Consider the following 15,291-nt stretch of genomic DNA (forward strand, 5'->3'; position numbering starts at 1 on the left):
TTATACCAAATAAGAATCTGTTAGCTAATAATAAGGAATATCTGGTGTTTCCACTTTTCCAACGGCAGTGAATACAGCATGTCACGTGACAGCAGCTGACAGCCCAGAGGAAGAATACTAACATGGCGGTGTGCATAGCAGTGATCGCAAAAGAGGTAAAAAATAGTAATAATAGCTGTTCATCAACCCACAACCTATTTTTGACAATTAAAATATTTTAACATAATCTCATAATTTGTTCTGTGCGAATGTCGATGTTCTGTGAAACTCAAAAAGATAAACATTAGCATTGTTTCAGGCTAGCTGCTGTCAAAAAATATGCCACATCTTTGTTGAGATGTTTTGTGCAAGTGGTTTACACTAAACTCGTTACTGTGTTTCGTGTCGTGTCCCAGAACTACCCGCTGTATATCCGCAGTGTTCCCACTCAGAATGAGTTGAAGTTTCACTACACGGTTCACACCTCTCTGGATGTGGTGGAGGAGAAGATCTCAGCTGTGGGCAAAGCTTTGGGAGACCAGAGAGAGCTGTACTTGGGTCTGCTCTACCCCACAGAAGACTACAAAGTGTATCCTTGTTTTATTAAAAGGTTAAAGGAAAGGTTCACAATTGTTCAAGTCTGGTGTCAATACAACAGTCAGGTGCTCATATGAACACTAAGAGGTTTTCCTCGCTGTAATCATTCCTCCTATCCATACTGGCTATTAAAAGATCCCCTTAAAATGTGCTCTCAATGTAAATGATGGGGGGTCAAAATCTACAGCGTGTCCACGCAGTCAGTTTGTACAATAATTAATTTTAAAGTTTATCTGAAGCTTATATGAGGCTTCATCAGTCCGAGTTAGTCATATCAAGTGGATATCTGCCACATTTACAGTCTTTTTTAGCATCAAATTGCCTCTTTGTGTTTCTTCAGACAGTGTTTCCCTGTTGAGCTGTGGTGGAAGTATAGTAACAAAAAGAGGAACTTTGGCACTAAAAAGACTAACATTGAAGGATATCTACTTGATTTGACTAATTTGGGTGGCTGAGGCTTCATATTAGCTTAAGACAAACTTTTAAATACATTTTTGCACAGTAAGAGGCTTGTGGATGTTGTCCCCCATCACTTACATTGAAAGTGTATTATGAAGGGATCTTCTAATGGCCAGTATGATCATGATTAATGATTATGGCAAGAAAAACCTATTTCAATGTTCATTTGGACACCTGACTGTTGTTCTAAGACAGACGCGAAAAATTGTGAATCTGTCCTTTAAAGGTTTGGAAAAGCCGACCACACAAGTGGTCCAAGCGCTTGATTTATCTTTTAATTAGATCATCTTTCTTCTACTACAGACTGAGATTTAATTATCTTTTAGCAAGACTGCTAACATGTTTATTACATCTGAGGAACATAAATAAATGCACGGCATATCTCTCCTAACCCAAGAGAGATGATGAAATCTTTACATATGCCCTATTTCAGTTTTCACAGTTTTAGTTGTTTAACTGTTGTTACAGAAGGCTTTTAAATTAGGATGTCAAATATATGAGAATTAATAACATAACAAGTGTTACAAAGCAATATGGTCATTCTGTCAATGGAACAGAAATCCCTGTCCATAAATCATGTCTTAGAGGGAAAACCCAACATCCTTGACTTGTTAACTAGATATGGATATGTAACCAACTCCAAGGTGAAATTTGTTATTGTTGTGGACTCGTCAAATACATCATTGCGGGACAATGAAATAAGAAGTGTAAGTTGAGGCCGTCGAGCTCTAAGCATGTTCAAACCTTCAATCCTCCAACTCGACATTTGTGTTTGGTATACATCTACAAACTCTGTTCTCTTTGATCTCTCTATATGTTGCATTAAACACTCTTGTCCTTTACGTGCCTCAGCTCCGATCTTCTGAACCAGTAGAGAAGGAATATCTCATCAATACATTATTGTAAATGGCTTTCTGTACATACAAAGAGCTTTTCCATGTTTTTTCATTAGTCACAGTATCTGGGCAATTTGATAATCCTGCCTATGTGTAGAATCTCTACTATACACATCATACAAAGCACATTCAGGAAACCTAGATTTAGAATGAGCATGCACAACTTCACAATACAGTGTCAGATTTGCTTTTTACATACTTTAGTAAAATGAAAAAAAAACCGCCAGATAACTTTTTCCATCTCAATTGAACAAAATATTTCAGTGTCATAACTTATATTTTCTTCTCTCTCAGATGTTCAGAAAATTGCACAACTCCTTTACCGATGTAATGTGCAACCCATTCCACAATCCCGGGGACACTATTCAGTCCAAGTGAGTTAATTCTTGTGAATATCTGAAGATTTTGATCACTGATTTTTTTTCCAGTCTAGCAGTGTTTAATTGTTGACTAACCACCCTGCAGGGCCTTCGATGGCATCGTATCTGGAATGATGGTTCAAACTGGCTGACGTCTCCTCCACCTGTTCTTTTCAGCCTCCACTGTACATAACACCCTTAAATCTTATTTGTTTACATGTCACCTTGATTATTGAAATGCATAAGTGTAATAAAACTTAATTGTTGCACATCACTGTACGTGCGTCATTTTACTACAAATAGAGCACCGGATCATTGTTTTTATTTATTCACTTACATAGCAAAGAACTTATAAGTTATACATAGGGAGGATTTATACATTACATTGCAGGCAGCAACACAATACATTTGCATCAGTTTGTAAAAACGGTAAGACGCAACTGCATAACAATGAGGATTGTCCCATGCATTCACAGCAACACAAGCTTATAATGTAACACCTCTGCGAAGGATCTCTGACCCCAATCTTGACTTTTCACATCTACTTGAAGGACTGATGCAGGGATGCAACTTGTAAAGTCAAATCTCTCTCTTTCAAACTCAGTAATGCCTGGAAACATTTGCTCTTTAAAATGATCAGTCTATTCACCCGCTTGGTGTGCAAACAGCGGGTAGTGCTAGCGCTGCTGAGGATAGTGCTGTCCGCTCGATCCTGCCCCCAACTCCTCTGACGGTGGGGTGATGAGGAGAAGACATGGGTAACGTTTAGGCATCTGTTCATGGTAATCCATGTGTCCCCACTGTCTCTTCCCCACTGAGGGGCCTCCATAGTAAGGGTGGGGTGTTTGGTGTTGTGGCCTGGTTGACTGGTACCTGAACCTGCCTCGAGAGCTGTTATGGTATCGGGGTGGACGGAAGCCTCGTCCTCTGCCTCTGGAGTGGCCGCCTCGGTGACCTCCCCTGTCTGTGGTGCTGATGCCTGGCATGTTGGTCCTCTTTGGCATTACCTGAAATGAAGGACACTGTTGTTATTGTATTATTCAGGATGATTGATAGTGTTTACAGAAATATTACTTGTAGTACACAGACTAAAAATAACATGTCTTGACATAGATTTCTGGCAAATAGGTACCAAGTTTATTCATATCAAAGATCAGTTCAAAAGAAGGCAAATAACTAAATAGGAGCTATAACGGGTTGGCTTTAAAAAGAACTTTAAGTCAAACTCATGTAAACTGCAGATCACATGACATTCATCTACATTTTACTTCCACCAGGTTATCTGGACCAGATGACAGGTCTTGATTTCAAATGAGAGAAAATGATGAATCATAATTTGTAGAAGTGATAAATAGCAGATTATATAAAAAGCATCTCTTGAGCTTCACCTTCTCATTCTGCCACATTCTCCTGGCAAAAACACCTTACCATTTCTGGCCTAATACTTTACTATAACCATTTCTAACTATATACCATAACTTAAGTTTTAGATGTGTGTAGTGTGCAGCCACAGCCGTGAGAAAGTTATTGTTGACTGCCCCATCCTAATGAGGTCCTGCTCCTTGGAGATCCTCTGGGCTGCAGATAAACATAGTCAGTCTTCTTATCTCCATCTCGACAGAGTACACAGTTCTTGCAGCATAATTCACATGTGTTGAAGCCTAAGACTCTGGCAGTGTGGGGCCAAAACTTACACTTTGCTTTATAAAAACTTCTCCTCCGGGGAGTTGTATGCTGTGTGTGCAACCAATGATTTGTCTGACATGTGACTGTGTAGATGACTAGTTTTGGGTGTTTTCCTATCAACCCAACATGTGAATGCTGCTCACCTTTAGGACTCTTCCTCTGAACAAGGTCTCATGTAAACCAATAGCACTCTGCACAGAGTCACGATCAGAGAACTCAATGTAAGCAAAGCTGAAAAAACAAAACACATAAAAGTGGACAAACTTGGATGCTGGGTAGTTGACATTGAATGATAACATGCCAATAGTTGTATTCCATGGTCAAAGAAGTATATGCTCAAGTTGAACTCACCCTTTGGGATGGCCAGAGAACCGGTCGCACAGGATGGTCACTCGGTTGACAGGACCACAGCCGTTGAAATGGATCTCCAACTCATCTGCAGTAGCTCCATAGTCTACCTGGGATTTGTTCAACAGTGTGTTAGTTCAGAGGTGTTTAAAAAAAAAAAAGAAAAAAAAAAAAAAAAAAAAAAAACCATGCTTAGTATGAAGAAAATAAATATATCATTCTTACATTTCCTACATAGACAGATCTGTTGTCTGCGTCTATCCTCTCCTCAGGAGTCATATTGTAGAAAGGCCCTGTGGAGGAAACAACAACAAACTTAATACACAGGGGGTCACTCCAGGTGAAATGAACACAATGATTACTTGCAGCAACATTTCTTGCATCATCTTTGACAATACATATATCAGAAATCTGGCTCTGTTCTGAGGAGGGACCGAGAGGAAGGAAGGGAAGGGGAGGGGAGGGATGAGGAGAGCCACAGAGGCAGAAAATAGCCACAGGCAGCAAGGAGGACCCTTCTGGTTCTCTGGGGCTCACTACTTCGTCTCATTGGGCAGTGATGAGGCACATGTGAACGCTGTTGTGACCACAGTGAAGTGTCCCAGGTGTTAGCCAGATGGTGACGCGGTTACCTCACCTGCCTGTAGGCTGCAATGCTGCACACCTGGCTAAAAATACACTGTTGAGGTTTCCAAAAAAAAAGGTATAACCAGTGTTTAGCTGTACAGTAAGTTGCATAACAACAAACGACAGGCTGTCTCACCAGGTCGAGGGCTGCTGGTCAGGAGCTGCATCTCTGCAGTGTCACATCTGTCCTCTTCCTCCTTCAGCCTTTCTGTCTCTTCTTCCATCTCCAGCTCTTGAACTCTGGCCTTGATGGCTGCCAGCTCCTGCAACACACAAATATGGAAACCAGCACACTTGAAGACACTGGACTAAAAGCTAGATGACACACTGAAGAGATACAGACAGGTGACAAATTAAGGAAAAAAACCTGAATAAATGAGTGCAGAGACATAATGGATAAAGATGCTTTCATACAGGGCATGAATGGGGTCACTGACTCATCTGATGAGTATGAAAATGATGAGAATAATAAGCTGTGGCCTCACAGTCACTAGATCAACCCAATTAAATACCTTCATTATGGGATATTTTTGACTAAAGGCAGAGCTCTCCATCTTCAACAAAACACTGTATGAGGGAATATCTTTTTAAAAATATGGTGTTCATCCCTCCAGCAGAGTTCAAGAGATGTGTAGCGTCTCTGACAAGGAGCACTGAAGCTGATCTCAACACATTAATGTAGGTTTGTCCTTTCATTTTGTTACCCACAGTTATATTAACAAACTATATTGAGTGATTGATAGACTCTTGTCTTTTTCTAATCATGAATAATGAAACATTTTCTTAGATTATGGGGTTGTTACCTAAATGAAATGGGCTGCTTGGTCAGCATGTTCACATTATCATTTACTCTTCAATAAAATTGGACTTGTGAAAGCACCAAATGCCCCCCAAAGATGTTGACATGGGAGTAATTCAATCAAAAATAAGAATTTGTCAGTGCCTATAGGTTTCTGGACAATATGTGAAACAGGGGTTTACCATCAGTTATTTCACAATTTGGAGTCACGCTATGTTTTCAGTATTTCACCGGGAAATGCGGACACGCAGTGCACCTGACCGTCACACAGCATGTTAAATATGTAGCTCGTTTTTTGCACATAACGTATCGTTCAACAGTGACATGATGCTACCACACAGTGTAGCTTATTGCGCTTGTTTGTCCAACAACGTGACAGCTCTCATAAGCTCGCTCTGCTGACGTGCGTGCATACAAACAAACAAACGCGACGGCATCCCTTTGTTTCACTGTAGCCTAAATACATTGATACTCACCGGGTCCTCGGCGAAATGCTCCCCGATGGACTCGCCCTCCAGGTAGCCGTACTCCAGATGATTTTCCGCCATGCTCACTGCTCAAACATGGCATCTGCAAAGCCGACTGCAGCTTGCCAAAAACCGCCAGCAGAAATATCTCACACAGGAAGGAAACGGTTTGATGGTCCACAGACGCAACACCTGACTGCATAGGAGGTAAGCTAATAGGTATCACCTGTGAATGAGGCTCGTGACGTGGTGGTGCATTGATTGACACTGGGATGCAGGTGAGAGAGGCGCTGGAGGGGAGGGGGGGGGGGGGGATGTCCTCCTCCCAGTGGCGCATCTAAAAAGGGCCCTGCCCGTTGCCCCGGTAACCTTCCCCACCCCACCTTACACCCATGATGGACAACTGGTAAAATGAGAACTAAATTATTATTTAGCTATCATTTGATAATAAATGATGAGATGTACCTACATTCAATTATTGTAAATTCCCAGTTTCTCGATTGTAAGTCGTTTTGGATAAAATGTTTCTGCCAAATGACAAACTGTAAATGTAAATATAATATTTTTTTTTAAAGCAGAAGTGATTTTTTTTAAAATGACAGAATATTTCTTTTTTTAAAGCTGTAGTGTGGGACTTTTGACTGCCCCTTCTGGCAGTGAGAGTGATTACTAAAACACTATTGACAAGTGCTTACATCATAGGTTCCGCTGTAGCCTACTCCATCACTACTGTTGTGGTTGTAAAGCGGTGGAAAAATTGTTTATAAATATATGACATCATTAGATTATTAATACTGAAGCATGTAAGCAGCATGTTACTGTTGTAGCTGTTGGAGGTGGAGCTAGTTTCAACTACTTTATATGCAGTTAGCTAGTTTAGTCAATACGTAAATGATAAATCTGAGGGGATGATTAACAGAGGAGGAAAGAAGAAAAAACAAAGTTCTGATACACAAATCTGTTTTCAGTTTTTGGACTTTTTCTCTAATCTTTGATTTTTGGTGAAATATTGGATCATTTGAACGTCAAAAGCCAAAAAGGTTGGAAACCACTGGTTTCATCTTTAACAATGTGTTATATTTTAAAGCTTGTTATATTATTCATTGTGTCAAATCTTCATCTGAAAAGTAACTAAAGCTGCCAGATAAATGTAGTGGATTAGAAAGTACAATATTTCCCTCTGAAATGTAGTGGAGTGGAAGCATCAAATGGAAGTAGTCATGTAAAGTACAAGTACCAAACAATTGCACTTAAGTAAAGTGCTTGAATAAATGTTCTTAGTTACTTTTCACCACTGACTATGACAGGTGTGGGATCCAGTGTCCCGAACTTGGGACAAAAAGTCAGGATATCTCTGCCACTGCTGCTCTTTTGTGAGTTCCCCAACTTTATGGACATGCAATATTAAATAGCTGGGGCACCTTTTTAAACATTAGAACTCATAACTACTCTTAAAACATTACAGTAATTAAAATTTAACACTGTAAATGCTTATGTGAATATAGAAAACACAACAGTTAAAGAACAATATAACCCAATTCAAAAACACGAGGGGACGTGAATTCCACTCTACACTTAAATATGTATTTTAAAACATTTAATATAAGAAGGAGGTTAGGTTCAGGAGGTGTGAAATTTAAAGGATGGTGCCAGAATGTATCATAGATGTAGTAACAATCAGTTGTTAAAATTTGGTTTTGTGAGTTTGTTGAAAAAAACTGCATGAGCTTATGCGTTATGAGCTTTTTTCAATGTGTAAATATTTATTTCACAGACAATGAATAAGCTTGTTTGTGATTTGTTTTGTTTGTGCGCATACACTATATGATTACTCATGTCTTTCTGACTTTTTATATAATACACTTTATGTTAGTGATGATTCAATAATAATTGATTCTTGTTTTGTTTTCTGGGGGTGTAATCTCTGAATAAGCCTGCATTTAAAGAAGAAAAGCAACAAGAGTGATGAATACTTCATTTCATGTTTTAATTACACAGTTACATTGTTCAACACAGACAATAACCTGAATTAGAATGTTTTACAGCTTCACACATCCAACAGAGCGAACAGTTAAAGAGCGGTATTAGCAACAGGGAGGAAAGCATGCAAGAAATAAATACAAATCAGAATTTAATTCTTCTGGCACAGTTTACTTCATCTAAAAACGGCAACAGGACCTTTTGAAGAGGGAAATAAAAACAAAAGGAGAAAAATCTTCAAAGCGCCAACCCTTCCTACAGAAATATGTTTTTTTTCTGTAACAATGTATTGCACAATACAGTATAGAATGCTTCCCTACACATTAAAAAAAAACATAAACCTTTTTTTTTCAATTTATGTAAAGGTAAAAACAGGACCATCCTGAGCCATGGCTTTTTTGGGGAAAACAAGTGCTGTATTCACTGTTTGCCACTTTAGCTTTCTACTGTAGCTATTCATCAGTGCCTGTTTCACAGGGAGGACGTGTCACCATCGCTTCAGATGAAACTTCACTGGTAGAGTTACTGGTTGGGGTAGGGAGAGACAAAATGCCAACCTGCTAATATTTGTCTTTTCTAAACATGCGTTTTGCCCATATCATGTACATAGTTAAACAAATAGAAAAGTGACTGATATGACTGTAAAGTGTTGGGAGACCCTTGGATGGTGTTCACAACAGCAGAGCCCTTATGCGTTTGCCATCTACAATATCTTCAAAGAGTGCAGACACCTCGGCACAAATCTTGTTTGTTTCATGACTTAATGTATCTTACACACCCAGCTGAACAGAACATGTTTGACCCGATGAATGAAATCAGGAGGGAGGATCTCAGTGAAGGACAGTTTCGACCCCGAAAGTTCTCTAATGCTGGGAGATAACTCAAAAAACATGAACCAACGAGGAATCAAAGCAAAAAATAGGTGTAGCTTTTGGTTGCATTTTGGTCATTTATAAGTGGTCTATTGGGTTTGGCTTTGTTTGTTTATCTGAGGGCTTACTCGCAGACGAGGACGCACATGCAAAGCACTCAGGGTTGAAAGGAACTGTCATCACAATGTTGTTTTGATGTGGATATTCTATGCAAACTCAATATTTTACTGCAGAAAGCTACATAATGTGAATCGCTCTGCCACTATAGTCTGTCTGGGATGTTTCATTAAAGCTCTGAAGGTTTCAAGTAGTTAGTACAGAGACATGAAGAAAAAGGATCTTTTTTTTTTTTTTTTTTTTTTTTTACAAAACACACACCCCCATTCACACAAAAACACATGCCCACCATGCATTCATTTTATCTCTGCAAGGCTTTGTAACTGTGAGAACACGCAATCAGTATAGGCTTTCTGAAGGAGATGCCTCTATTGTTTTTACAGAAGCACTATTCAATATGTGCACAACAAGCGCTTTGATTGCTTGAATGTGAGTTCTACACATTTGAAACATGAGCGCACTCTTCACTCTTGTGCTCTGAGCGTGTGTATTTCAGACACTTTGGTTAACTGGTGTAGTGGAGCTTCTAACCTTATTATTTCTGGTCTGTCAATACACACCATGTCAAAGCCTACTATGGCGATGCAGGAGTACTTTGGTCTGTGCTTTTATTGGTTTTGGACAACAAATGGCATGTCATGGTTGATGCTGTGTTCAGTTTGGTAATATGCATGCTTGACTGTATGTGTACCCTATGTTATAATATAAAGATTTTTACTAAAAGTCCAGCAGTATCTGTTTTGTTAGCTGGATGTGATCGAAAAGGTGAGGTCTGGTGAAAATAAATATTCCTCCACATCATCAGTAATGGCAATTCCTTTCAACGTTTTTCCTTTTTCTTTTTAATAATTTTCAGACAGATATGATCGGTTTTGAGTGTTGCATCTCCATGTCTGCTCTCAGCCCAGCTTTTCAAAGTCCAGGTCAACCTCTCCTGGTGGTTAGCTGTATGGTCAAAGGAGGTAGCAAGTGTGTGAGGGGGGGTTTGTGAGGAGTGGTCTGTGGTATTAGCGGAGGAGGAATTAGACATGGGGAGAAAGGAGCAAATGACACAAAAAGGCTGAGGTCAACACCATATTAAGGTAATTTTTTAACACACATACAGAAATGCTATACGCAGATGCAGGGGTACCTTGCAGCTTATCTCGTTTGAATTATATGTCTCAGATAGTCCAAAAGAAAGTCATTATTCACTGTAACAATCTGTGGATAATTGAAAACAAGCAACAAAAGCAAAGTTTTAATTTTTTGCTATGCCATCCACTGAAAATATAAAGATACCTTTTTTTTCCAAGTTTGGTCCAAGTGTTTATGAGGCCAACTGTGTAAAGTTAATCACTGTGAAATTTGCTTGAGCATGGCTGCCACAGGCACTCTGTTGCAGTGAGTAAAACCTCTGATGATGGTATGCTGGCACATATGGGAAAGGCTGAAAATTAAAATAAACCCTAAAGAGGTGGTGCTACCCTCATGGCTGTCCCAGATCTTCAGCTTAATGCTCAATTTACATCTTTACAAATAAACAATAATCCGTAAAAACAAAACAACATTTAAAAGATTGGGTATCAAAATAAGCTTCAAGGTTAGCTTTAGTGTAGCTTAACACTGGCATATCATTTAACCCTACAGTAATCAGTTGTCCTGCACCTGGGGGGAAACAAACACACCTAATCGCACACACAGGATGATGAGGACCAAGAGAGAGGGTCACTACAGTGGCACTTGAGGCCAGAGGATGGTGATGTTTCACATTGAGTCACAGGAGTCAATATACGTGAGAAATAAAGTTTTGACATGTCCCAAATTTGGTGTGAAATAACTAAATTTGAAACTGAGCCACTGTTGAGTCCCCTCCTGCAGGATGTAAACTGACCTGGGGTGGATGAAGCACGGGACAATGACAGGATTTTGCCAGAAAAGCAAAACATAAAAATTACAGAATTTGTCTCTTGATGTAGTACAATGTGAATGATTTTTCTAAGATGTTAAATTAAGGCCTAATTCATTCATTCAGAAACTGTTCTAGCAGTCCTGTACAGTCCATCCACCCTTAATCTGTTTTCATCTATTTTCAGCTATGTTGCATTGTGGTTTTCTATGGAGCCACTTTACCTCTGTTACCAACAGTCTCCTCCACTCAGGGTCACATGACACTTTGATTTCAATGAAAATTGAAGGTTTTTAAATTGTATGGGGCGGGGGGAGGGGGGGAATTGATAAATTTGAGAAACAAATGTACTGTGAGAAAATCATATTCTGGACATTAAACTTTAAAGGTTTCTGTTATTTGGCAAACACATTTTTGGACCTCTTTAAATACTATGTACATTCACATTAAGTTACTGATGTTACTTTAAATATATTTATATGTATCTATATTATATGACACCCTATGGGCAGTTGCTGAGGTTCCATCAGTAGCTGAATTCTCTTCATATTGCACCTCCGTCCTCTCACTGTCTTACAATGCGAGCAATACAAAATATTCTACAAGAGGGGTTTCATCTCATTAATATAGATACAACAAATCAAACAATAAGTACTATGGGGGGGGCTTCCTCTCATAAACAAGTGTCCTTGCTCTGACTTCACTGCTCAGCCCAAAATGTAAAAGAGGAAAATGAAAGGTAACAAAACCAAAACAAAAGTCCATCTTTCTGGATATACACAAGGGCAGCACATGTGGACATCAGCGACAAGAGACATTATTGAAAAAATGAAAAGAGGAACAATATCTACAAGCAGGTTTGATCCCTCACCACTTGACTGCTCTGAGGCTCTGTCCAAAGCAGGCCGAGGTCGGGGGCGGACTTGAGTCAGGTAGTCGGGGAAGAGCGTAGAAGGGAGGTGTGGGGTGAGGGGAGGTAGAAAGAGAGAGGAGAACCAAGTCTACACCGCCCTTCACTAGGCTCTTTCATTTGTTTATCATGCTTTGGAAAAGGAGGGAGTGAATGTAAAGGTAACAGCAATTCCTTGAAATATCTCCTCGTCATTGGAGCTTTAAAAAAAAAAAAACAATCTTTCCATACGTGTCCGTAGTATGCAATTCCTTCTTGGAATAATGTTTTCAAGCTTGTTTTGAGGTTTTTGGCAGCTCCATTTCCATGTATGTATCTTTGTCTCCTTTGAGGCTGTGTAGCTTTTCCTTTCCTCTTTTTTTTTTCTCTCCGTCCTCTCTGTTACCATTCACAAAAATCACACTGTGGCAGGGTTTCCATCCATTTCATCAAGTCTTTCTTGTAGTTCACAGCATTTTCCATATTCACTAGTCTGGGCCATCACTGAGGAATCGCTGTATTTTCGTCCAGGCTGCAGGAAGCAGCTGAAGATCAAAGCAGATCACAGTTTTGTTATGTTTTTTTTTTTGTTTTTACTGTCTGACTATCTCTGGGTCCCGTTCTGCAGCTTCTCTGCAGCCTGGTCCTCTCAGGGCTGGCTTATCTGCTGAGGAGGTGATGTTGCTTTGCGTTTGGTTATAAGATGAGTGCTTCTCCTTATCGCTTACTTACTCACTTTGGCAGTGTAATACAAAGGTTTGGATCATGTTATTTTTCATCTTTGAATTTATTTGGGTTCACAATGGTGCAGAGAGGTGAGTCCGGTGTAGATTTTCTTGGCTCGCTAGCAAGGTAGTTAGCAGTTTAAAATTCATTTATTTTCATATCATTATTATCGTTATCATCAGCATCATCATCATTATTATTCTTTATTTAGAATATTTGGACTTTTCTTTATTTTCCCTTAAAGCCAGAAAGAAACATTTAATAAATACTAAGCTGTGTTTCTGAAGAATAAATCGCATCACAGGTTTTTCCCCTTCCCTCATCCATTTGAAAAAAAAAAAAAAAAAAAAAGCTAATTTGTCCTTTTTCTGTCTCCATTACGACACTGTAGAAAAAGTGCCACATCAGTGAACTGTTTGGACTGGTAGTGCACATATCAGGGCTGGGTACTTGTCTCTCATTGGTGTGAAATTAAAGGGAAATCCTATCCAAGTGCTAATCGGTCTAGTCATCTCCCCCATCGATGATGCTTTACCACAGCCCTTATCTTGTGTCCTTACGTGGACGTAAATTACCGTGCTTACATTACTGAGGGCACATCTTCAAGTCAAAGCTCATGTTCTCAGCAAACACATCTGATATGTTTCTTTTACTGAAAACAGAGATGTGAGACACTGCTCTTTTCATGCGTTACATTACACTGAACCCCAGGCTGGAATCTTTGTATTTGTGGCTGTGTTTGAGAAAGAGAGAAAGACAGAAAAAATATTTTTGGGGGAGGTTGACAAGTTGAGCCAACCAGTCTATCATCAGGTAGTGAGAAGAATTTCAGAAGAGCTTAAGATAAGAGGGAAACAAGGACTGACATAATGGGAAGAGGAAAGGAAATGTGTGCGATGAAGATTCCTCAGTTTGGTTTTGTGTGGAGTGTGGGCACTGTCGCATTAGTATGCATGAAAAGGGTCAAAGGTCAGACGTCAGCGAGAAGTGGCGTCTAGTAGGGCGGGGGTAGCTGGGGTTGTGGAGCGAGAGGCACTGCTGGAACTGCTCTCCTTGGGGCTGGCAGAAACACTTCCACTGCCACTGCCAGCCCCTGCCGCAATACTGCTCTGGCCTGCCAGGGACAGTGGTCCTGGAGGGGTGCTCTCCGAGTGGGTGGGGGGTGCACTGGAGGACGCTGAGGACGAGGAGGGGGTGCCTAGAGGGACACTGCTGCCCCCTGGCAGGCCCTGCAGGCCTTGACCACAAACATGGTGGTGCTTCTCCCAGTCTTTGTGTTGGCAGAAGGAGCCGCAGTAGCGAGCTGTGTTGCAGCCGCTGCACGTCTCACTGGCTTTCCTCCCGCAGTTCCAGCAGCTCTGGTGAGACAGTGGGGAGAGAGTAGGTTGATAAAAATAAGTCTCTTTTTTGTTCCAGGATATCACAGAATTTTCTCTTTTAGACTGAACTCAATATATAGGTTCACAATTTTTTAAGTCTGTCTTGAAACAACGGTCAGGTGCACAGATGAATATTGAAATAGGTTTTGCTTTCTGTAATCATCCTCCTGTTCATACTAGTAATTGAAAAAAATCCCTTCCTAATGCACTTTCAATGTAAATTATGGTGAACAGTCATAGTTTGGTGCAAAAATGTATTCAAAAGTCAATCTGAAGCTTTGAGGCTTCAGCAGTCCAAATTAGTAAAATCAAGTGTTTCCATCTCCTAAAGTTTCTGTCTTTTTTGTACAAATTCCCCTCTTTGTGTGTCCCTGGACAGTCTCCATGATTACAGTGAGCAAAAATCTGTTTCAATGTCCATATGGGCACCTGACTATTGTTTTAAGATGGATTTGAAAAATTCTACCTATCTTTTAAATGTATAATGAAACATGCGCTGAGTCTCTTCTGTTATCCGATTTATGTCTCTTATCCTAAATTTAGTCTGTTCTTATTACATAGTGATTTAATTTTCAGGCTCTTAGGTCTTGGTCCAAGGCCACTGGTTTGTGTTACCAGCAGGTGGTGGTCAACTGCTCTGTAATGGCCTCAGCCTGGCACATTGCTCCAATCTGTGTCTATCTGCCTTTATTACACAGACAACTGGGCTGTTTCTGCAATAATGATGACAGCATGGTGTTGCACCAAACCAAGAGCAGCCAGCTGTATGTAGCAGCAAAAGTACTATCAGAAAACCTCCAGGATTACACCACATAGGAAAACTTAGAGGACAAAGAGGACAAAGTAAGTTGTGGTAGATGGCTGGAGCAAATGAAAGGTGAAGAACCTGAAGAGCGGGGAATTTAAGAACGAATGAGAGGGCCAAGGTGTAGGTGGGGGGTCTGTGATACTCACTTCACTGGAATCCTCCTGCTGGTTGATGACTGTTAGTGCATCCTCAGAGGCTTGCCTCTTGGCCTCGGCCAGCGCCCTCTCCATTTTAGAGCGTTCTGCTGAAATCATCTCATGAGCCTTCCTCTCAGCGTCCGACACTGCCTTCTGCAGCTCTGACATCGCCTGTCGCTTCACCTCATTCACTGCTTCCTCTGAGAGAGAGAGAGAGAGAGAGAGAGAGAGAGAGAAAGGTGTTAGTGCTTCTGCCTACTCTGTCATCCTTTATTGAG

General features: G+C 40.3%; 3 protein-coding genes across 10 annotated transcripts in view; 1 reads left to right on the top strand and 2 right to left on the bottom strand.

Annotated features, from left to right (window-relative positions):
- The first annotated feature begins 58 nt into the window (after positions 1-58).
- Positions 59-2,564, top strand: trappc2l (trafficking protein particle complex subunit 2L). The gene is made up of 5 exons (XM_067586935.1): positions 59-155; positions 396-568; positions 1,655-1,742; positions 2,226-2,305; positions 2,397-2,564. Exons 1-5 carry the CDS (start codon positions 123-125, stop codon positions 2,440-2,442), a joined length of 420 nt encoding a protein of 139 aa, XP_067443036.1. The 5' UTR covers positions 59-122; the 3' UTR covers positions 2,443-2,564.
- Positions 2,565-2,595: 31 nt separating this feature from the next.
- Positions 2,596-6,487, bottom strand: pabpn1l (PABPN1 like, cytoplasmic). The gene is made up of 6 exons (XM_067586922.1): positions 6,227-6,487; positions 5,088-5,214; positions 4,550-4,617; positions 4,328-4,434; positions 4,120-4,207; positions 2,596-3,297 (listed from the first exon to the last, which is right to left on the bottom strand). Exons 1-6 carry the CDS (start codon positions 6,296-6,298, stop codon positions 2,968-2,970), a joined length of 792 nt encoding a protein of 263 aa, XP_067443023.1. The 5' UTR covers positions 6,299-6,487; the 3' UTR covers positions 2,596-2,967.
- A 1,696-nt stretch (positions 6,488-8,183) lies between these two features.
- The window catches only part of cbfa2t3 (CBFA2/RUNX1 partner transcriptional co-repressor 3), a 43,878-nt gene continuing 36,770 nt past the window's right edge, over positions 8,184-15,291 (bottom strand). For all 8 annotated transcript variants that reach the window (XM_067587010.1, XM_067586985.1, XM_067586956.1 and 5 more), the window contains 2 exons: positions 15,023-15,213; positions 8,184-14,047 (listed from right to left, as the gene is read on the bottom strand). In XM_067587010.1, coding sequence (XP_067443111.1) covers positions 13,667-14,047; positions 15,023-15,213 — 572 coding nt within the window. In that variant the 3' untranslated portion in view covers positions 8,184-13,666. The remainder of the gene's footprint in view (positions 14,048-15,022; positions 15,214-15,291) is intronic.

This window comes from Thunnus thynnus, chromosome 1 (genome assembly GCF_963924715.1).
Source record: "Thunnus thynnus chromosome 1, fThuThy2.1, whole genome shotgun sequence".
NCBI lineage: Eukaryota > Metazoa > Chordata > Actinopteri > Scombriformes > Scombridae > Thunnus > Thunnus thynnus.